Here is a 24,143-nt window from a genome sequence, read left to right as displayed (position 1 = left end):
AGCTCTCCCTGTGTTATTAGCTTTATATATTGAATAGTCCTGGAATTAAGTAGTCTTTTTGTACTGTTTTTTTCACCTTATATTTTCAGAAAAGAATAGAAAATACTCCTTTTTGGAAGTATAACCCTTTCTCTACTTCTATTGTGCCTTAAAATATTTAGCCGTAACAGGACGGAGCTTAACGAAAGGTTAAGTTAAAGTTCCAAAGCAGTAACGAAATAAGACCTGGTGAAACATGCAAACGTAAAACTGATGTGAGAAAACATTTTCATATCTTTTTCGTATGATCAAAGCTATAGCAACTATCTCAATCTTAGAAATAGTAAGTAGATTGGTATATACAAAGAATTATTGTTGCATGTTATGAATATGACACTTCTATTAAAAGTTGATTTAAAATTGGTAATTTCAAACTCATGTGACTGTCTATTATTACTAAAATAACAGTTCCAGAAAATAGTCTAGTACTTTTTAAAATGTGTCACATGTTAAATTTGATTAGTGCTTTTTATGTGGAAAGTCAGGTATTGTCATGAAGGGATGACAGTCCCTTCATGTTTGTGTAAGTGTTACTTGCTGAATACATGTGTGACCACAGTAATTACCTATGCAGAATAAATTGTGGAGATGTTGGAGACAAGAAGGATCAGGTCCTAATGCTTATGCAGAGCCCTGTTAACGTCAGTGTGATGCGTGCAAAGTTTTGTGAGAGTACAACTGTGGGGCTGGTATCTGTAATGCAGTAATATTCCTCCCCCCCGCCCCCATCAGAAACCAGTCAGTACAGCCTATGGACCTGAACATCTATTACTTTCCTCACTGCTTTGGAGGCAGTGTACTCTTCTAAGTCATTGCAGCTGTTTATATGTGAGCACATATATATGTAAGTAAATATACTGTGAGCCCAGTAGTCTTAAATTCTGAAGGATGAGATTGGGTAGGACAAGATTTCTGTCACAAAACTAAAGCTTTTTGTTGCCTTGTGTTCAGACAGATGGAATATGGTACCTTAGAACATTTGCTGTGGGTTATTTTAGGAGTTTTACTTTGGAACTGCTCTTCGGTAGCCCATGAATTGTAAAATGGAGGCAGGTCTCATTTTATGCTCACCTCAGTTTAAAATATGATGAAGTGAGGCAGGAAGATTGGTAGTCTGTCAGTAGAACAGCTTAAACTGGAATTGTGATAAGTGATACAGCAATGCTTTGCGCGGGGCTAAAATGTTTTCATTGCAAAGATATTTGCTGCTTTTATTAGTGTGACCAAATCCTTTGAGCCCTGCTCCCTGTCTTTGGATGTGGACAGACATCTGAAATTTTCCTGAATGCTTCTGATACCAGATCAGACAAGTGTTTGCCACAGGAAGGAACTAGGATAGGTTCAAGGCCTGAATGAAGAGGCTGTAGTATATATGCAAAAGTGCAGAGAGGGGGGGAAAAAAAACCCCCCAAACCTTTAATGCTGATAATTGATATGAAGTTTACTATTGTAGTGCAAGCAATGAAACTTTTTTTTTTTTTTAACTTGGTATTTAAACTCCCTCTGGAAGCTAAGAGTAACCACTAGCATCAGGAATTCATAAAGATTAGCCATCTACACAGTTTTATCTGAAACCTTAATATCTTGCTGTTGTGTAGAAACAAAAACACATTTAGTCTCTCATCTGTGTTCCCACAGTCTCTACTGGTTACTACTTTGTTTTGGTCCTTTGTCAGTGTTTGCAAAAAGTGGTGTATTAACGTTTAACTTATTCCACTAGATTGAATAAAATATACTCATTTAGTTTTCTCTTCCATATCATGCAGATTTTGCAACGATATGGTTGTGTAGCAATTGGTGGATCTCTGTAGTCTTCAGAAGGTTGTTTCTTGTAAGATGTCTTTTGTCTTTTTTCACTGAAAAGCTGTTAATGTGCACCATTGCTTTGTAAATGTCTTCCTTCCTCTGGTTTCCTAGAAACCTAGGTTGTCTGCTGCTCCCTATCCCCTTTGTTTAAATTATTCCAATGATTTAAGAGAAGGAAAACAGAACTGCTTACTTGTTTAAAACTTGTTTGTTCTACTTGAGAAAGTTTTTCCAAAGCCTGTTTTTGAAGATTTAAACTATTTATCTAGGCAGAGGAGGCCCTCACACAATCTTTCTTTTTCATCAGTTGAATCTGTTTAATAACTTAATATGGAATTTTTTTGATGTTTGGAGTCTTAGTTGTGAACGCTTTCTGCAGGGTTAGGCTTCATTCATTAAGAGAGGAAAAATCCTTTTCTTGTCTATTAATACCAGTTTATGTTGTGATTCAAGAATTTAATTGGTGTTTAGTCCAACAGGAGTGAATTGTTTTCATGATGATGTGCTAAAGGCTTTTTTCCAAGACTTTTCAGTATGACTTTCAAAGTGATGCTATGAGCTAACTTTTTACTTTGACACTGACAGCTCTGAACTCTGTAAGAAGGCTTCTTGGGAATGTCATGTTTCCCAGGAAATATTTTGGGATCTCTCTGTGTCAAGTGCCTTTTGAGATTAAACAGGCATTTAAAACTCAACTGAAAAGATGGCTGAACTCAGTAAGTTCTGCTGTACAGGTGGGAGGATAAAATATATTCCTTGCATGGATGGCTTTGGGGACCATTATGGTATGGCTTGTTACAATTATTGATTTGTTAGGAGGCAAAAGGCTGAGCGTTACTTGAGAGTATGCCTTTTTAATAGTAATATGACCTACAGGAAGCAATGCTGCCCCCAAGTCTTTAGCAATCTGAAAGAAGAGAAGTACTAAAAATCTCTTTTTCTTCCCATTGTTCTTTATTGTCCTACCTATGCCGTGTTTATTTTCTACAGCTAGTTTCAGTAAACAACTAGTACTATTTTCATGAGGTTCTTTACAGTGAAAGAAAAATACCTGACTATTGCATAAAAATGTGTTTTTTTAAAGTATTTTGCTTTTATGCAAGGTATTCATATCCTGATAGGACTTTGAATAGGCTTCATTTGCTACATAAATATATCTCAGTAAGTATATGTGAGGTTGCTACTAAGTGTATTCTGAAATGACTGACTTGGAGATTAACAGAAAAGATAAATCAAGAGAATTGGGTTGGACTTGGTATCTTAATTATTATAGAGTTAAGTTTTCAGATTTAAAACAAACAAAGGATTCTAAATTACTGTAAGGTGTTTTTGTTGTAGAAGGTATTTTTTCATAGTGAAGTACCATACATAGGTTGAATGGAATCTAGGCATGCTGTCTTGACAATGCAATAACTGCCCGATAACAGTTCGTTTTGGTCCTATCGGAAAAGTGGTTATGAGTTTCCATGTATCTGAGGAAACTTTTAACTCGAATGACACTTCTAGATAATTCTCAATGTGTAGAAATCAGTTTAATATAATTATTGAGTCATGCTGTCTTGGTCAGGTAAGATCCTGATTCATAAATTCTTGTGTCACATGTCAAACTTGTGAGTTTAATCGGTTATTCTAGTGCGTGCTGTTGCAAACTTAATGCGCAAGTCCTAGGGAGAGAACAGTAATTTTCAGGAACTGTATAGATACCCTCTCTGTCTAGCGGGCAATCTTTTGTAATGGAGACAATGAAAGATAACTTAATGGTTTTGAATAAAACTCTTCTACCTTGACTAGTTTAGAGGAGCTGAGGAGGAATCAGCTTTATATAAACAGGTCTCCTTTGTGGGCATACAGATGTTCTGGCACATTAGGCATTCTGTTTTCCATGCTAAGTTTTAGGGAAGTGAAGGAACAAAGGTGAGGTAGCCATGAGGAAAACAGCTGTCTGGTTTTATTTTCTCACAGGAACTGCATTTAGTACTGTCTAGAGCTGTTCTGAAATAAAGCTTCTGAACAAATTTCTTAGTTGGGTTGCTGCGCTTCTGATTATAACAAAACACTGGCAGATCAAGAATGTAAAATGAAGCAATGAAATCAAAATCAAATGACTGGAGTCAAGAAATAAACATGACATGTATTTATTTAGTAGTTTAAAAAAAAAAAAGTCAAATAACTTGTTTACCAACAAGCAGTTTGAGTTAAACCCCTTGATCAAATTGTCTTTCCACTTTAGGTAAGGTGGTAAAAATCCTTTGGAAATAGTTAAAACAATGGAAAAAATAAGTGTGGCTTTATGTCCTACCTGTGTATTCCCCTTGATCCTGCTTACTGCGTGAAAGAATTACAGTGGCAGTGGTTTCAGTATATCCTTCAGCACTGTATGTACTTTCATGCAGAACCTGAAGGTGTGGGCTCTCCTAAACACAACTACTAGGAATTGAGGGGCTTTTATTTCAGTGTGTGTACTGTATTCATGTTCAAAGAGAATTAATCTTTTAAAAGAAGAGATTAGGCTGGTGAAGCCCAGGCTAGTTGAAATGTGCCATTTGTGGTGATGATAGCACATTCTGATTTAGAAAGCATGCTCTAATGCAGAGATGGTGGCAGATACTACATTTTTTTCCTTTTAGTTGCATTACAGCTTGCAGAAAAATAAATGCTTTAAGTATTGTTCCATTTGTTTTTTTAACTATGATTATAGTCATGCTGGAATCACAAGATTTAGCTTTTGATGTTTGTGGAAAATAATAATGTAGCAATTGTATCCTTCAGTGTTGCTACTGGTACAAATGACAGCACTGAGTCATATGAATTCCCTCTGATATTTTATATAAAATACTTATGTTAAATATATGGTGTCAGTTCTGTTTCCAAGTATTGAGACCACAGGACTGTGACAAGTTTGTATCACATAAATGAACCTACGTTCTCAATTATTGAAAAATTTTTTTTTTTTTTTTACAAACTTACTGTAAATTTTCTTCTGAGCTAAGCCCCAAGTCACTGTTTTTTTACTACTGCTTTATAATCTTTACATTAAGCTCAAAGGATAGAGCAGTATCTGTTAAATCATCATTTGGGGTACTTTTTCTCAAAACATGCTAGTCAATTAACCTGGTAATTGTATTTTGCCTTAAATGCAAAGGCACCTAATATGAAACCCCATATTGTATGAAGAAAATGCAAATTTAAAATCTTTAAGAAATTAATGGTGCAATTTAAGTACTATTTTTGCTATTAATAAAATTTTGATATTGTGTCCTATAAAGAATCCCAAATGTTGTGCAAAACTAAAGCAAGCCTTGTAATGTTTTTCTTAAGCAGGTAGTAACAGTGTTCTTGACAAATGCAAAAACTGAGATTATTTTGTCCTTTGCTTGGCACTGAACCTCCTTTGAAGCTTGGAATAAAAATTTGATCTTCCTACTTGCGCCTTGACCACTGATCTGTGCAGAGCTGTATTCAAAGCTTCAAGGGAGGTTTAGTGTGAGACCAAGGACAACATGAGCTCAGTATCTGAAACTTTTGACATAAGACAGGCAAAATTCCTAAGCTCTAAAAGACGTTGTCTTTAATGGATGTGTTTTAATCAAAGAGCTTCTTTTTTTTTTTTTTTGTCATAGATTTCTGGGTCTCACATTGCTGTCCCTAGAACTGCTGATTACTTTCCTTAATGAACTGTCTTGATGCGTGGCGTGCAGCTGCAGCGCCTGTTCTGCAAAGGTGTCGTGGTATCTCTCTGTTCCTCCTCTTAAGGAGGATGTGCGCGCCCTATTGAGCACATCCGACTATGCGTTGTTTGTCCGGTAGGGCTCCCGTGATTATGCAAGGAAAAACTATTCATTGTGTAGGGCTCTGTTTTAACCACTGTGTGCTTTCTCCTGTACCCTGTTCTCTCCCTCCTGTGGTTCAGAGATTCTCTACAGACTTGCAGAAATGGTTGCGAGATAGCTGGCATTCCCTTTCTGTAGGTTTGTTTTCCTTTATAAATTCCAAGATATCTCGATGTTCAGTACTTCATTATGAATTGTACAGCTGAAGCAATCGAAAGCTTCAATGTGAACAGTTCCCTGGTATGGACATGAACACAGTACAGCTTGTTCTGCTGAATGCCCAAAGTAAACAATAACGTAGAGTGCTACTACTACCAATAGTAATGTACCTTCTGGGGGAAAAGAGGCAGTTAATTTAGTTTTTTATTTGCTGAATAACCTCAGAATATTAGGTGAGAGGAACCTAATATTTAAAAAAAAAAAAAAAAAAAAAAAAAGCAGTTCTTTACCTGGGAAAAATATAGTTGGTATCCTTACAGTGTTTTCAAAATGGGGCATAATTTAAAGAAAGCACTTCATAAATGCTGTTACTCTGATTTTGCATTTGCTGGCAGTTACTGAAGTTTTGGAAGAATGTGCCTTGGTGTCCAGCTACTTTGTAGGAGCTGTGCAATTATACCCGAACTAATAGAAGCTTGAAAGCTGTTATAGAACGAGTTTTCTTTAGTTAAATTGTAACTATAGCATTAGATTGTAGCCACTGATTAGGCTTTACGCAAGGGATTTTACTACAGTAACAGTAACTTTAGTGATTACAGTTTTTACCCCATTTAAAAGATGCTATTTATTTTAGAGACGAATTAAAGCTGTAGTGTGACAGTTTTTCTTCAACTTTACTGTAGCGTTCTTATTAAATGTAGCTACTCCCTCCTCCTCTTCCCCCACCCCCTCTACTCTATGACTAGGAAATATCATTTTAAAGTTAATTATTAATGGTGGTCAAGCTTAGAACAGCCTGTGCTTCTCAAGGTTGTTACAGTCTGCCAAATCTGCCATGCTTATGAATTTTCTAGGCCTGCTCAAGAGGGCTGCAGAAATAATTGTAATGCATTTTGAGAATCCAGTCAGGTGCAATTAGATGAAAATTAGCGAGATATGATCAGAAGTGCACCATTTCACAGAATGTTTATGCAAGTTCTGTATTTAATTTCTGGAGAGAAACTTGACTGAAAACTGCAAACTGTGAAGCACCTCCTGTTTATTTTCATAATTTAGTGAAAATGTAGAGAATTCTGCCTGCGCTCTGAAGAAAGTGTGAACCGTCTTAACACTCTGTGATCAAAATTCACACATTCTCTATAATTTTATTGGTCAGTAAATCAAGTCCAGGCTGCTCAGTTTTCTCTGCTTCAAACTAGGAGTCAAGAAGGCCCATATTTAAGACCTGCTGATTTTCTTTGCTGAAGAGGCCCTCTTCGGACTTGCTGTTAACAGGCAGATGTCTTGAGATAGGCTTTCTTCTGCACGTTTCCTGCACCGTTCACCAAGTGCGTCTGACAGGGCAGTGATGGGGCCGCAGTAACTGCAATGCTGGCGCGCAGCAGCTGGCGAGTGGTGGGGCTGACTTGAGCTCACATGGGCCACTGCCCCATGGGATAGCCTGCTGGGGGGGTACCGTTACCATGAGCAGCCTGTGTGCCCCTCTTTCACGCTCGGGGGAGGGTAAGAGGGCTTTTAAAAAAAGTGAGACTTCTGAGTCTAATGGCAATGAAAATGAAGTGTGAAGTTACAGTAGTCGGAGCGTACCTCTGGTACTTCAGGTGGGGGTTGTGCTTTTCAGTTAATCTTTTGATTTTTCTCTTCACTGGACCTGGTTTAAGGAACTGCAACACAGTAACTCTTTATTCTTTCCAGTGTATTGGCAGGATTATATTGTAACCTGAATCCCCCAATGTACTTTAAAACAAACAAACAAGCCACAGCACAAGTGCTGGTAGAGGTTGTCATCACATTTTCCATTTTTGTCTAAGGTTTGTTTATACAGCTCTAAAAGTATGTTATTTATTGGTTCTATGAAGGTACTGACTCTTCTCCAAATAAGACTGAGCCTTGAAGGAGGTAAGGGAAGATGTATTTTGGGGAAGGGTAAGAAAAGAAATTAGATGCCCATGTAAGAACTTAGAAACCCTTTTATTTTACTTTTCTGGAGTAAAATTTGACTTATTTAGTTCAGTCTGTCATGATTGCATCAAAGGTTGTCCTGGGCTATATGATCTGTTTTATTTAGTGCTTAGTTTTTTTGATTGAGTTGCTAGGAATGTCCTCATAACAACTCAATGAATGCTTCCTGTCTGAGAACGTAACTGGTGGTGGTGGTTGGAGCTCGTAGTTATGTAGTTCAGGCTATAAGAAATATGCAAACCCCAAAGGACAGTAGCCTGGTTTCTCTCATCCCGCTGAATTTAACACTGAAGAGAAAGCCTTGACTGTATGCTTTCAGTCCTTCCGGACTGGTTTGAATAGCATAGGCTATAAAAGATTTATACACGTCTGAATGCTGGTGGCTCCAACAACCTGATTTCATTTGGTGATTTGATAGGTTTGAGTTTTGCTGGACATGTAACTTTGTAGTTTGGCTAAAGCATTCCTGGCTTGGAGAAGTATTTGAGCAGTGCTCTAGCTGTGCAAGAGGCATCCCTTCCCATCCCAGAAACTCCTCCTAAACTGGTGGTGGTTCTGTGCTCAGAAAATCTTACTTAATTGCAGGGTGAGTTTATCACTACTATTTCCAAGTAGTTACCTAGATTTTTTTGGGGGGAGGAGGGGGCTCTCGACTTGGGCAGTGTGTTTACACGTGCAAATAGCTTCTCTAGCAGCTAAGTGAGCTGAGGCAGTCCTGCAGCTTGTGACGGGAGGGTTAACGGAGCCACTCACCCTGTCACAACTTCGTAGGCCTTTAGTGTGAAGGTCACCTACCAAGGCTCATTCCATTCGGGGCAGAGGAGCTTTGGCTGTGAGACTTGGATCTGTTTCTGTCCAGTAGCTTAGCAGTGCAGCCATACTGCTGTGTCTGCTTAATGTTTGGATTTGTTATCTAAATTAGAATCTGGCTTTGGTGTCACTGTTGTGGGGGTTGGATCTACTGAGTGGGTGAGGTTTGTTTTTTCTTTTTATTTTCCCAATTCCTGAGTACTCTTTAGTGTACCTTTACACAAAGCAAAATAGGGGTGTAGGTTGCTGAGAAGTGAGGCAGAGAAGAGAGGAGTAAGGTTATACTAGGAAAGCATGAAGGAATGAGGTGGTCCGGAAAGGTAGAGCTGGCATCATCCAAGTTGGAAGAAACAGTAATTTCTTAGTGCAGCGCTTAGTTTACAGGGACAGGGCACCGTAGTACTGCACTTCCCTGGCTTGCTGTGATTCCCTGGATCTGTGTGGCCCGTACTGCTGCTGCAGAGCTGTTGGCAGATCTGCAGGGAGCTGTGCGCTGGGCATCTGTGCTGCTCTGTCTACAACCTCTGCAGCAGTGTTCCCTTAAAAAGAGAGGCAACTTCTGGGCTTGCTTTTGAAGTATGAAAATTTTTTTGTGGCTGAGTAATTTAGTCTTCTCCTGTATACACATGTGAAAGAGGGGCAAGTGGGAATTCTGGTGACAAAGCAAGCAGTGATTTTTAGCAGGAACCTTGACAAGCTATTTTAAAAATATATATATTCATCTTTGGAAACTTTAATGTCTTTGGAGTAATTGCGACAAATCTGTATTGGAAGTCTTCCAGATGTAATGCAAGAATTTTAGGCCTGCTTCTGGTACTTGTGGCATGGCCTTAACTGTGGAGACTATATTGAAAGCTCCAGAAATGCCAAGTATGCACAAACATATGCATACCCCTGGCTGCTTAGTGAGAGTTGATTTTGGAGCTGTAAATAATCTGATCAGGATAAAATAGTTCACAAAAAATTAAAATTATTGCAGCAGAAAATCAGTCCTTGAGCCAAAAATATACTTATGTTGTGCTTAAATAAAATATAAGGATTCTCTTTTTTAATTCACACTAGTGAGGGAGAGATTCTTGGCTACTAGTGGAATAAGAAGTCAAGTATCAGTGTGTTTGAGGAGTGAACCTTACAATTCACTTGCGCTGGATTGCAGAATAAATACTTTGTACTTAGATGCAAATTTTATTATTTTATTTTTCTAAAGTTTCCTGAGCTTAGGTCTTGATTCACCAACATATATAACTACGTTTTTATTCCCCATATTTTAAAGAAACTCATTGAATTAAGGTTATGGTGTCAGGAGTTTGATTTAAGGCATGCTAGTTTTCACAGGATGCTTTGATCTTAGTAATTTACCAGGGTAAACTTAAGCAAGGAGAATATTCCGAAATTAAAGTTTATCATCTTGGTAAATGTATCTCGTTGTTCCTGTAGTGTGGAACATAGTATTTTTCTGATATTGAGCGTGCCTAAATATGCCAATTAAACATACAATAAGTTACAGTAAGTTTCTTTTTCTTCAAAGCTTCAGGATTTTTTGGTTAGGATAAGGGTTTCAATGAAGTGTCAAGCTAGAACTTCAGTTTTTTTTTTTCTTTTAATTCAGCAACCATTTTATATTTTTGCATATTAGCATGGGCGAGGGGAAGCCCAATCTTTTTGCTATCAGAAAGTCGTCTTATTTTTGTAGCAAAAGTAGAATTTCTATGTTTATTCAAGAGGATTCATGAACTTGGAGATTTGCTGTTTATGTTTTGAGATTGAGATTCAGGGTCTTTACTGCATGTAAAGTGAGTCATCAGTGGCAGTTCCATAACATTTGATATTGAAAGAGTCTAGCTACCAGAGGATGTCCAGCTTCCTAAATTTTCTGGTTCTAGGAAAACAGCTTTGGAAAGAATAGTGGGTGGACTTTTTTTGCTGTTGTTTTCTTGTCCTTAACAGGGGTAAAAAAACATTATAGCATCCTAATCAGCTGTGATTGTGTGATTACTTTAATTACTCTTTTAAGATGTTTAAATGCTAATTTTTTCATAAATCAAATTACAACTTGGGAATAATTATTCTGTGTGTTTGATTAGCTTTCATTTGGTCAGAATGGTTGTGGTGGTGTCTACTTTAACTCTGATGTGATTATTGAAATGCCTGTTGCCAGAATCTTCGTGTACGTGGGTGGTATGAGGAGCTGATTTAATTAAAGTATTATTGATACTGAATTCCTCCCTGAGAGCTGATCCCTGACTGATGTGAATTATAACTTTTACTGAAACCATGCAATCGTTTACACGGTTTTTTGCCTTGCCTTTTTCTTAAAGTGGTTAGCATTATGTGACGTGAATGGTGACGACAGCATGCAGGCAGCTTTGGAAAGGTACTCGGCAGTGTGGGTACAGAGGCAAGAGCTAGAAAGGATGGCGCTGGTGAGAGGGGCGTGCCTCTGGATTTTAAAGTGGAATGAGCTTCCTTGTCTTATGTGCAGGCAAGGTACTGCTATCATTTTCCACCTTTGTCTGATGTTCTACTGGCACACGTGATTTCTCCTTTGGGAAAGGAAGGTACAATGCAGAACATAACCCTAGAAAGTCTTCTGACGCTCCTTTCTGTGGAACTAGCTTTCAGAGCTGGCTGGTGAATTTTGGAAGGCAGCAGGACTAATTCTCCATTGTTTTACAGGGTATAGAGCATGGAGGAAGGGGAAGAACTGTTGTTCTCTGACTTCCTGATCTAGCAAACTACTTAGTTTTGCACAAAACAGGTTTTCACCACTGATTTGTGAGAAATGATCATTTGTTCTAAAAAGTTATTTAGGCTTAGTCATTAAAAAATGTGATGACCTCTAGAAAGGCATTGTCAATCAGATTGAATTTTTAATCTCAGCTTTGCTATGATTTCAAAAATTAAAATTATCAGTGGTCTTTTATTTGAACTTTCACTTCCCTTTTAGCAAGGAATTAATTGTATTGGCAGAAATATATGAAATAGATAAACTTCTTCAGATGAAAGCTCATCTTAGATTAAAAGAACTACTTTTATGTATTACAGCAGTGTTCAGAAATCACAGTCAGGTTTGATGCTTCTCTGTGCAAAGTGTGGGTTTAAACTTATGTAAAGAAACAAAGTCTGTTCTGAAGAGCTTACTGTAATCTAACAGATATTCTGATAGTGTATAAACCAGTGTATAAAATGAGGAAAACATGACTTTATGTACTTTTTAAATAAGGTGGGTTTGGGTGCTAGAAAAACTTAAAGGGATCTAGTTTGCGTAATTATTATAACTGAATTATCATTTGCAGGTATCTTTTGAGATGAGTTTTTAGAGGAAGGCTGAATGGAGAAGTGGATGGTTTCATGGAGAACTTAGTGTTCTATGCGATGTGGTTTGCCTTATAAAATAGAAAGGAGATGTTTAGGAAAGAAATAGGTGAGTAAGACTTTAATGCTGATGTAGGCTGAGAAGAGGAAGTAGAGTAAGTGGAAGGGAACAGGATCACAGATGCAAACAAAGTGGGAATTTAAGACTTTTGACATGATCAAGTGTGTAATGGAATCGGTTCTGTTTCCTCATTTACACGTTAATTTTTTTTTTTTAAAGAGTATAAGTGATTTAATATCTTAAGGCTATAGTCTTGCATGCAGATGAACAGTTCTGTTAAACTGTATGATTTACATGCAAACTTCTGCAATGGAAAGGTCTTGGAGAAAGGACGTGTATGTTGTGAATGAGTTAGATTACTGTACATCTTAATTTACCCAGAAACTTAAAATTGTTTATGTGACTATTTACATGCCTTCAAGGTAGGTCAGGACCTGTGACACAACCAGATCACTTTGAATATCACCACAGTGGAATTCTGGGAGCAATGACAGTCATGTTGAATATGAGGAACAGGTTGGATATCTTACATAGCAGGTAGGATCAGCTCATAATTAAGAACTCTAAATTTTTGTGCATCATCATTGATAAATAATTGCATCAATTATTTAACTTATGGTGAAGACTAAGATAGGTTTGTACGTAGGAATCCTGGAGGTTTTTAGATGAAAGCTTAATTTTTATAGCACAAAGGTAGTTCATCTGCTTCAAAAGTTACTGGTAGTATCCTGCTGGTGGAGACTCTCTCAGTTCTGTCCTCTGCAACCAGTGAAGAAGTTTGCTACTATGATCTGCTGCTGTCTCTGTGTGCTGAAGAGTGGGCATCAATGGAGCATGATGACCATGTTATTTGCCTTAAGAAACTATATACAAAATTGCCTTAAGCTAGTAGGTGTGGAAAATACACTCATGTTCTGATTTTAAAGGAAGAAACTACTGTAAACTTTGGAAATATGAATGTAGAATTCTTACTGGCTTTTTCTTCTTCCCTTCCTTCTGTAGGTATGGCCTCACAAGTTTTGATCTATCCACCATATGTTTATCAAACCCAGTCAAGTGCCTTTTGTAGTGTGAAGAAACTCAAATTAGAACCAAGCAGCTGTGTGTACCACGAAAGAACCTACCCACGGATCCATGTGAATGGTAAAAACTTGGGAATTTCTCCTCGCAGGGTTAGTGCTTTCTTTCAGACTAAAAACCCATTTGACAGACCTCGAGGACAGAACTTATTGTTGCGGTCAAATGCTGTTGCTTTACAAAACATTGCAGGTGCTACAAAAGTGTTAGCAGCGCGGGCGCAGCAAGCTCAAATAGAGGCACCTCAGACTGGGACACAAGAAAGCAGATTGGATATACTGGACGGACCCCAGCGATGTGGATTGAAGCGTAAGAGTGAAGAGCTGGATAATCAGAACAGCACGATGCAGATTGTGGATGAACTGTCCATATTGCCTGCGATGTTGCAAACCAATGTAGGAAACCCGGTGACGGTTGTGACAACTGCTGCAACTTCAAAACAAAGCGGTACGGGTGGAGACGGAGATTATCAGTTAGTACAGCATGAAGTATTGTGCTCTGTGAAAAATACTTATGAGGTTCTTGATTTCCTTGGGCGAGGGACCTTTGGACAAGTAGTGAAGTGCTGGAAAAGGGGGACAAATGAAATTGTGGCAATCAAAATCTTGAAGAATCATCCTTCTTATGCACGCCAAGGACAAATAGAAGTGAGCATATTAGCAAGACTAAGTACTGAAAATGCTGACGAATTTAATTTCGTGAGAGCCTACGAATGCTTTCAGCATCGCAACCATACTTGTTTGGTTTTTGAGATGCTGGAACAGAATCTGTATGACTTCCTGAAACAAAACAAATTCAGCCCTCTGCAACTGAAAGTAATACGGCCTATTTTACAACAGGTGGCCACTGCACTGAAAAAACTAAAAAGTCTTGGTTTAATCCATGCTGACCTCAAACCAGAGAACATTATGTTGGTGGATCCTATTCGGCAGCCTTACCGGGTTAAAGTAATAGATTTTGGGTCTGCCAGCCACGTATCAAAGACTATTTGTTCAACCTATTTACAGTCTCGGTATTATAGGTAGGTCTCTTTTACTTTGTTTTTAACTTTTTAATGGAACAAGGTTTTAGCATTTATTAAAGTTAATGGTTCGAAATAATTACTCTTCCAGATAGTGAATATTAATTTTGAAAAAGTTAGGACTATCTAAGAAAATTTAGTTGGTTACCAGTCTAAATGTGAATATTTGCTCTGAGTATTTTCAGTGTAACCTTTTTTCTAGAAGTATGTTTTTTTTTGTTGCAATTTATCCTGAGTCATCACTTGCTGTTGCCTGGAAGTGTCTGATGAGGCTTTTTTAAAAAAAAAAAAAGAAAAAAGAAAAAAGAAAAAAATTAGCTTTCATTTTGTAATCTAAACTTGCTTGATTGGAATGCCTTCCTTGCTTATCCAAATATATATGTGTGTGTATATATATATATGTGTGTGTATATATATATATATGTGTATATTATATATATGTATAATTTTTTTCTGCTGTAAGTAGCTGGGTAGTACCACTAGAAGTGCCATATTTTTATATCCTGTTTCCGAAGCTTGTGTAAATCCTCTTGTTTTTTCCAATACCTGTAAATATTTCCCCATAGTTTTTAAAAAGTTAATTCTGATTAAGTGCCGTCAGCAACTGTGAACATCTGGAGTTAGTGAATGATAGCATACTTAAACATTTTAAGGTGATACCAGATACTCCTTGGGCATTAAAATGATTTTGGTATGTAGTTGCATTCTATATTGGCCTCAAAATGAATGAAAAGTTTTTTTTGAATCTTTTCTTCGTATAGATATCTAGTTTGTGTGACATTTAAACGCTATTAATAATTATTTCTGGGTTAATTTTACATGTTTTTTTATAAATTGAACACATCTTAATTGAACACCTTCTTTAGACCTACTTTGCATTGTTGACTGGTGCATCTTGTGTATTGCCCTATCCCTGCAAATTCAGTGAAAAGCTAGTTAAACTAGGCCAATGAGTAAGTTAAAGTGTAAAACGTATCATATTTATTCATGCTGGAACTGAAAACTTGTGCAGTGCATTTCCAGGCCTAATGAAATTGAAGTGATTGGTGTTCATGCCCGAAGAACTTAATTATTATTTGGCTGTACCTGGTGAACAAGAGTATTTCATGTACGGTGCTTGTAGAAATATTCTAATTAATCACCTGCATTTCCTTATTACTTAATTACAAACTATGGCTGAGAATTTAAAAACTTGGTGAAGTTCATCAACAGAATACTAAATTGGGAAGCAAGAAGATTGATGCATGCTCATGTTACACAAAAATGTACACAAAAGAAAAAAAAAGTTAAGTAACTTGAGAGTTTCTGTAATAGCTGTACACTATTTAAGAGCCTGTGTTACTTCAGTCCCTGAGGACAAAGATATAAGAGTCTTAAGGCAGCAGGAATTCTGGGAGGTTCTAGATAACAAGTGCAAAGATCCTTATATTGGCTGATAGTTCTGTACAAATTTGTAATTCAGCAGATATTCAAGATGCGTGATCTTTGAATTCTCTCCCACTTACTTTAGCTTTTATTTATTTAAACAGTGACAGATTATGGTGAGCTATCGCCATTCTCCCCTCCTTGCCCTTGGCAAGAAGTAGCAAGGGAGAGGCCATGTTGCTGGACAACCCACCTGGGTGCTCTGACTATAATACTTCACTGTGCGCTGGTTTCAAATTGGTTCTTCTCCTAGCATTTCAGATGACCCATCACATGCAGAACTGTTATGCTGGTGTGCTTATTCAGTGGCCTACCTACAACTAAAATCTACAGCTAAAATTTGTGTTTGTGCTCCTTAACACCCATTGAGTTGGAGATATACAAAAGAATAATGTGAAACGATTAGAAATACAGAGAAATTTTTCTGCAACTTTCATCCTCATCTGAGAAAATCATAGCATATAAAACAAACCCTGGTTTCTATATAATCTATATAGACTTTTGACATGCTGAGAGAATGGGTCTGTATACCGGCAAGCTCCATGTCTAATTCCTTAGTACTGTCTGTGCGTGTGTGTTAGATGCTTATATAGTGTTGTGTGTACTAAAGTGTCAGTAAGTTCTGTTTGTTTGTGGATGGATGTACTTTCAAAATATTGTGGGTTTTTTTTTTTCTTCTTCCCATGAAGGCAGATCTTGGGTGTGTGTGCTTGTCTTGTCTCAACTAAGAACTTTACACAGATAGGAAGTTTAACTTGTGAAAAGATTTAATGACATCCTCGTAAACTCACGTGGCATGTGCATCTAAAATTCCTGAGTTACCAAGTTGCACTAAAGCGCTTTGTAAGTATTCAAACTGTTCAGACTCTTACATCTGATAGTTTTGGAATCCTTCTGTAAAGCAGCATTCAACTCAGTATTTTTTGAAAGTAAAAAAGACACATAAAGAAAACAAGAATCTGGCAAGTTTGTCTATTAGTTAGGGTTGTCTATTAGTTAGTTTGTCTATTAGTTTGTCTGTTAGTTAGGGTACATGAATAGCTTTGGTATTGCGTTTAGATTAAATCTTGGTTAAGGCCATTTTAAAATTGATTCTAATTTGAAAAAATGTTGATATTATACTTTAGTATTGTTTTAAGTGTAAAAGTAAACCTTTTCAGAAATAAAGTTTTTTTTAAGCATGTTGGATTGCATCATGGATGCATGAGTCTCTATTGGTTGAGGGATTCAAATTAATTTTGTGCAGCTTGTCATGCTGTTTGTCAAACTGTAGTTTTACAGCTTTGGAAGAATCTGCATAGCATAATACCAGAAAATAGGGATTTGATCCTGAAAGCTCTCAAAATAGGTGATTTAAATACCTAGGAAAATTTAAATAGAGAAGCCTTAGAAAGGAATGAAAGGGGCCTTCAGAGAATATCATGTGGAGATAGTATTTACTTTGACAGAGGTCGTGCTTCTTATCAACCGAATAAGGAACTCATAAATATAACTGTACTCTAAATAGTTTGCGTTAGAAAAGGGTGAGAGTGATAGTGCAGGTTTGACTTGTTTCACTATGACATGTTGAAACAAACTCTTTTAAAGAATTGAGCAGCAATTGAGACGTTGAAGACTCACTTTCTTAAGTTCAGTGGTGCTAATGTTTGTTCAGCCCATTTAAAAATCCAATATAATGAATATTTTTCTATTTAAAGCTTCAAACTAAGTCCCACTAGATTTTAAATTGAAAATATGTACTTTTTAAAATGCTTTTTCTCTACATCACCTCTTATTAGCATGATCACAGCTGTATTCTTGTCTAAAATCTTTACGGATTGTTTATTTGCTAAACTGTTATCATGAGCTTTACATATAATTCTTATCAGTGGGGATCGCTATCTGTTCAGAAATGACAGTGCATGAGATTTTGGTTCACAGAGCAACATCCACAACATACTACTTTTATCCAGGAAATGCCCATATAAATGTCAGTGTCATATGAAACTTGGTCTATTTTGATCCCTAAAAGCACTCAGCCAAGTCCAGGAATTTAAAGGAAAAGATATTAACTAGAAGTTCTTTTGTGTTTTGTGTTTAAACTACTGTTTCAGGATCTGGTAAGGACTTGAAATGCCTTTAAACAAGTGTAAGATGACAGCGCTGAAAGGAAGAGGCCTGCCCTCCCACAGCTTCAGGCTGCTTATTCTAAACCCTGCAGCCCCACAGCTTTGTGTCATAGAACCAGGTAGAGGAGTGGAACTGCACTAGTGGGTTATATTAACCATTGTGATTTCCTCACTTTCTGTTCACTCTGCATCTGCCTGAATACTTGTGCCAGCACAAGGAAGAAGGTGGCATGAGGAAAAAGGAGGAACTATTCTGTCTGGTAGCAATTTTAACTTACTAAGGTTCCTAGCCCGCTTACGCCATGCTCATTTTCAAAAATGGGATTTGGACTTCCGATACTGAAAAAGCATGCCCTCCTGCGAATGTAGAAAGGTATACTGAATGCTCAAGAGAAACCCATGGAAAGGTTTTGTGTAAGTGAATAGAGGAAGTGTATTTTTTTTTTCACGGCTCAACACCACTGTGTTCTGTTTTGTTTTTAAGCTTGTTTTTGGAACCACCATGAATTATTGCAAGAATGGAAAATGCCAGTGAGTTTACTGTTACAGTATCTGGTAATATCAGTGGTTTAGATCTGTAAGAGGAAGTGAATAATGAATTGGAAAAACAAGCAATAACACAAACTTAGGACTTAAGGCAGGGAATATAGATAGGTGGATGGACAATGGAATGACTTCAATTTCACCTTATCTCAGCCTATAACAGAAGGAGAGGTGACGTTATGTTAGTATTGAAGTCATTAAGACATGACTTAGGTATGAGGGGAGATCATGAAGAGTGAGACTATTTAATTTTGAAAGGATATAGATGAGAGGAAAAATGGAGACAAAATGAACAGAATGATAATGATTTGATGTTTTCCTGCTACTGTTTTAGCTTTTCCAATGATGAAAGAGAAAGTAAGAGAATGGTTAAAATGCATATAAAAATACTTTTTGACATCTCGTTACCTTTTGGAAACGGGGACTTTGCTCTTATGTATTGCTAGAAATTGGATTATTTACTTGCAAAGATAAAGTTACTCGATAGGAATAAGGCATGGTTTTGTTTGTTTTTTTTTTTGTTTTAAAACTGAAATGTTATTCTGAGTACTGTTTTTCTAAAAGGTAGTGTCTGTGCTTACATACCGTTCTTATGCTGGTCTGGATTTTAGTGTTTGTGGGCTAGAGGGATCTTGTATATGAAGCTTTTTCTTTGCTGCTGGCCTCATGCGTTATATGCTTGTTGACCTTTTATGAGTGATGTAAGTAGGTGAGTAACCAGGCTTTGTATACACTTTGAAAAGAAAAAGATCCTGTTACATGCACGGTAGATGATCAAGCTTTTGTCATATATGGAAATGGTATGAAAAGCATGTGGCTTTTCTTTCTTCATGGGCACCTGTGCCCCAAATCAAGAAAACTGGAATGTTGTATCTGAGATGAAAAGTTCCCTTTTTCTTCCTTTATTGCACAACACAAGCTGAAAAGTAGAGAAATCAACAGATGGCTTGTATTTCTGAATCTCTTGCCTCTCGCACTCACATGGTGAGCCAGGGAGGTTTCCTCAGGCATGATGTTCTCCTTTCACTGTGGTAATCATTTTCCTTTCCTTCATGTTTCTCATAGTGAGGTATGTATAATGTGTTGGGAAGTGGGTGTGAGAAGAGGGGCATCAGAATGGCAGACTCCAAGGAGCGATGAGCTACAAAAAAGTGGTATAAAATGGTCAAGGTAGTTGTGCTGATCTGCACCAGAGAGCCTAGTTACCTTTCTTCTGCAAAGTTTCTGTTGTCATGAAAAGAGATTGTGCATGGCCTTCTCAGTGTTTTGTGTTCAGAGATAACTTTTTAGATCTGATTTCACAGCAGATCTCCTCTTTCTTCTGGTATCCTTTCCAGGATTTTTCTTCAGAGAAACTCCTTTTGAAGGATATCATTCTTCCTTTTTGAAATAGTTGCGTGCACCATGAATGGTTAAGTAGTTCAATTTTAATCATCGGCTAATACCCAAATGGCCGTCTGAGACTCATGCTGCACTTCTGAACTTTAAAAAGTGCTCACTGTTGTGGATACCATTCAGCCTTTGTGCAAAGGGAGCTGATATGTAAGACTTCACGTAAAAGATGCGCAGTTCCATCTAATGACAAAATCTTTGTAGTGATGTTTGGTAATGATAAAGCCATTATTATTGTTCCCCGACTTGTTACTGGCTTGTAACACTATCTGAGTTCATAAAATGCGTTTTCATATTTGCCTTACATGTCAAGCATAGATCACTTAAGGGAGATTTTTTAACAGTAACTTTATATCAGTGTTTTATATGCCAACCTCTGTGATTTGTAGGGCTCGTTGCTGGTTGAGAGCTTACATTTTTTTTTTTTTCAAGGGGGATCTCCTTTATGTTGGTTTAATCTTGGGGTTGTCTTCCTAGAAAAAAGGATTTTGAAAATGAAATCTTGGTAAACCTTTACAAAAGTTACCACTCAAAGTTCTTCTAACATCATGAACTTATAACAGTCTTTGCTTGCCTAGGAATGAGTGTGTTGTTTCATTGCACATTCCTTACATGCAGCCTGAGAGGGAAGTTTTAACAGTGTTTGCATAGCTGCACTTACAGTTAAAATTCCTGTCTTCTATCTCTCCAGAAAATATCTACTTCATACTGTATCAGACTGTACTGCTGCAAGGGTACAGCTGTAAATTTTAACAGAAAATATTTTCAGGAACAAACGATCAGTTCCTTAATGGAAGGAGGCTATTCCTGGCATCCTAGAGATCCATATTTAAACTACTATTTAGTGTAATCAAATTGATTACGTGGGGGGCTAAGAGTGAATGCGGAAAGATATATTGGTCGTGGTATGAAAGGAGTTGGGGGGCCTCCTGAACCTGTGCTAGGTTCTTTCATTCTGCAAGCATCACTTGGATTATTCAAGGTGTTTGAAGCAGTGCTCATAGCTTGGAAATGCTTTTCTGCTCTGTGTTGGTGACAGTAATAACATATGATCCTGGTTTATTCAAGAGCTTGCCCACAAGGAGGAGCGAATGCTTGGGTAAATGAACTAAGTGGGAGTCAACTCATTCCAGTCAGTGATATCCTTCCTCCCTCCTTCCAACTAAGGATAACTACTTATCAGCAGAGTTGTTTTCAGACAGAATGCCAAATGTCACTAGTGTTGCAGCAGAGCTCAGAGAGGTGGAAAAATCACTGCTGGATATATTCCTGTTAGATGAGAGCAGTTCTTTTCCCCTTTCCTCCTTTTCCCCTTCCCTCCTATGAAGAATCAGAGAGAATTGAAAAAGAGTGATATTCATTGCATTTTTGTGGTCCTGATCCTGCTGGTACATAAATTCCTCTGTCCCTTCTCCTCCATCTGCACACACTTGTCAAGAGTTGTAAGTTCATCTGTTTGGTTCCAGGTCTCCCAGTGGTTAGGAAAGATCCTTCACCCCTTAATATGAATGTTTCGTTTGCTTGGTTGGGGACCGGTAGATCTCATTCACCCAATCAGTCCTGCTGCAGTTCCTCAGAGTGGTTAGATCCAGGTGAATCTCTTGTGAGCTTTGGAAAAAGAATAAAATAATTGAGGTCTGTCACTTAATTACTGTACATCAGCTGGACTGCAGTGAGAGTTATGTACATGCTTTGAGGTTGTTGTGTTAGGACTGTTTTTTGTATTTATAGCTTTTTTTTAACCTTCATATTTAATTTCAGAATAAAACACAACTAGCTTATGCTATTTTTTCAAATTCATGGAATTTATTTGATCTGTTGTTCCCTCTCTTTCTCATCCACACCCCTCAAAATGAGAGAAGGTTCCAGTGGTGCTGGATACTCCTGGGCAGACTTGCTTTCTCGCTGAGCTTTGTAACTTCATTAGCTCTATTCCATGCCACTCCAGTGATTTCAAAGAACATAGGTTGACAGTACCTTCCTGGAGGGTTTTTAGTTTAATTGAATGTGTTTTTTTGGTGTGTTTGTGTGTTTTTATATTACAGTGAGTTAGGATTGTAGGCATAATCAATTCACCTCACTCAGTAACACGCTAATCCATTGTACTGGAGTAGTTTGCAATTGTCTATTCATAACATCATGTCCACATACAATTGACATATATTTAAAATATCAACTTAAAAACTTCATGTACAAGTAAATTCTTATGTTACTATAGATTTTATTTATGGGGGCAATTTATGGGGTGAAGTCATGTGAAACTGAAATCTCAGGAATCTCAGGGCTTTTTCAAGCCCACCCGTTGCTGTTACGTACTTGAATTTTGTAACTAAGCTATCTAGAGCGGAATGTTTTCTTTTTCTCCTTTCACAATATCTAATATTCTTGTTCAAACAAAAAATTTTTGATTTTTAGATGTGTAAACAGAAAGCAAAGCTCTGTTAATAAGTTGAGGGTTTTTTTCTGTTAGTCGGGAAACATGGTTCCAGAACAAGCTAAAAATTCCTTTGTAAACAACTTGCACTTAAACATGCTAGCAGATGTTATTCTATCACTTTGAACTGTGCATCACTGAAGTGTATTGGGATATCTTAAAATAGTCAGGGGTGGTGGCCAGAGACTCTATACTACTATAGATGGCGAGGCTGTTTCGCTGTTGCAGTGAAATAAGCCAGAAGTACATGCTGCTAAGGGCATTTGCTTGCTCAAGGTCAGCAATGTTCGAAGTCAGCTGCTATACTTGTGAGCATGGTTATTGTCAGTAGTATATACAAAAAAAGAGTCCTGATAACATGATAATGTAAGGAATTGCCATTATGAGTGAATTGAGATACTCTTAACGTTTTTTTTCCTCCTCCCTTTAAAGTTGCAGTGGTGTGATTGCTGGTTTATTTTCTTACCTGAGCAAACAGAAATTGGGGTCAAGATAAGCTGCTGTGGCTTGTGTCTGCTGAACAAATTGCTGTTTTGATTTAGCAAGATTTTGTTTGCACTTTTTGCGTAGTCTTCGTTAATTCTTTAGTGACTTCTTATTATAAGCTTATATTTTGTGATTACCAGGGCCTAAGGAAAGCCACTATAAGTATTATTCAGGAGTAGAAATCTTAGTTTGGCATAACTACATGTTTATACAGTTATTTGATAACAAATCTGATGCTGATTCTCTATTATAATTTTCTACCTGACATAATGGGGTCTCTAATACCCTCTTATTCTCTAGTTATAGAAACAGAGCCTAAGAACAGATCCAAATGTAATTTTTTTGGTTTGGATGTGGAAAAGAATGGTAGGGCTACTGCAAATCTGTTCCCTCCTCCTTCCCCCACCCCAAGATCCATAGAAATATCTTAGGGATGGGAATGGAGGAAACCGTGGCCAACCATTCTGAGTTATCACTTTTTTGAGCTAGAGAATTTCCAAGTAACATTGAGATAGGGATAACGCTTAAAGCATTACATGGTGCCAAGTAAGTGCTGAGGATTCAAGTAATGCCAGTGTAGATTTCAAATTAATGGTGATGGTAGGAGCAACACTTTAAATCAGAATTCAGATGATGGCTCTCTTGGTCTTCAAACTGCTACAGTCTAAAGGAGATTCTTGTGCTTAAAAATCTCAATCTACTGGTAACTGGACAACAACAATTGATTAAAGTGCAGGCATAACATAGTTTAAAAAAGTAGTATTTTTGTGTGAGTGGGTGGGTCTTTACTCACGCAAGGTTGTGCTGGTGAGGTGAAAAGTAAAATCAGTTTTATCCCAATGAGCATTTCAGAAAACTGTCTGAATCCCCCCGCGCGTGTAGTTACAAAGCGTGTGGGAGAGGTGGGAGATATTGTGGCCTTCTGTCCCATGGCCTCATTAGCAGAAGTAGGCAGAAGCACAAGGTGGTATGCAGATCCCACGAAAGAGGGACGATAGGAAGCATTTTCTTTTGGATGAGTGATGCCTTCCAGCTTTCTGTTTGGAATGGTGCCTTAACGCCAGAGTCTCGCTATTAGCTTATTTAGTAACAGAGAAGCAACTGCATCCACACTTTTTAGTGAAGCTACATGTGAATGATGGTAAAATCAGAATACCTTGGGGTTCATCTAAGTTCCTTGTGCTTCCAGGAGTCTGGCCTCTGCAGTGAAAGCTTTATTTTAATTTATTTTATTTTTACCAGTCATAAAGTTAGAATGACATTTTGGTCATACTTCAAAGTGCACAATATATACCTCAAGAAATAAATTACTAAAAATAGCTTATTTGGAGATATATCCTATCTAGATTTTCATATATTCAGTAAATTAGTGTATATATTGTGTAAAATACAGTTACCTGGATTGCAACATGGTAGAGCCTGGCTAGGAAGCTCTTATTCTTTAGAAAAAAGAATGCCCAATGTATCCTCAGAGCAAGCAAATCAAACCTATTCTCATCTGTTCTGTTCATCTCATGGCAAATGCTCCACAGAACTCAAGTTTTCCCATTCTTGTCTTCGTGGTGTATGATATGCTGGGCCTAGCATATTTAAAGCTCCCTGAAGCTGTGGAACAGAGCAGTTTGTCAGCTGTGCTGTTTGTGTACCATCGAGCTTTATCCAGTTAGGTTCACCT

At 37.5% G+C, this 24,143-nt stretch overlaps 1 protein-coding gene across 36 annotated transcripts in view; it reads left to right on the top strand.

The window, feature by feature from the left end:
• HIPK3 (homeodomain interacting protein kinase 3) overlaps positions 1-24,143 on the top strand; it is a 111,085-nt gene that overhangs the window by 37,356 nt on the left and 49,586 nt on the right. For 24 of the 36 annotated variants that reach the window (XM_068945228.1, XM_068945246.1, XM_068945229.1 and 21 more), the window contains one exon: positions 12,985-14,080. In XM_068945228.1, the coding sequence (XP_068801329.1) occupies positions 12,987-14,080 (1,094 nt within the window). In that variant the 5' untranslated portion in view covers positions 12,985-12,986. Of the gene's footprint in view, positions 1-12,404; positions 12,520-12,984; positions 14,081-24,143 lie in introns of all 36 variants that reach the window. The other 12 variants (XM_068945214.1, XM_068945215.1, XM_068945211.1 and 9 more) reach the window with 3 other exon arrangements.

This window comes from Struthio camelus, chromosome 5 (genome assembly GCF_040807025.1).
Source record: "Struthio camelus isolate bStrCam1 chromosome 5, bStrCam1.hap1, whole genome shotgun sequence".
NCBI lineage: Eukaryota > Metazoa > Chordata > Aves > Struthioniformes > Struthionidae > Struthio > Struthio camelus.
The sequence above is the reverse complement of the archived record's forward strand: the minus strand, read 5'-3'. Positions and strand labels throughout refer to the sequence as shown.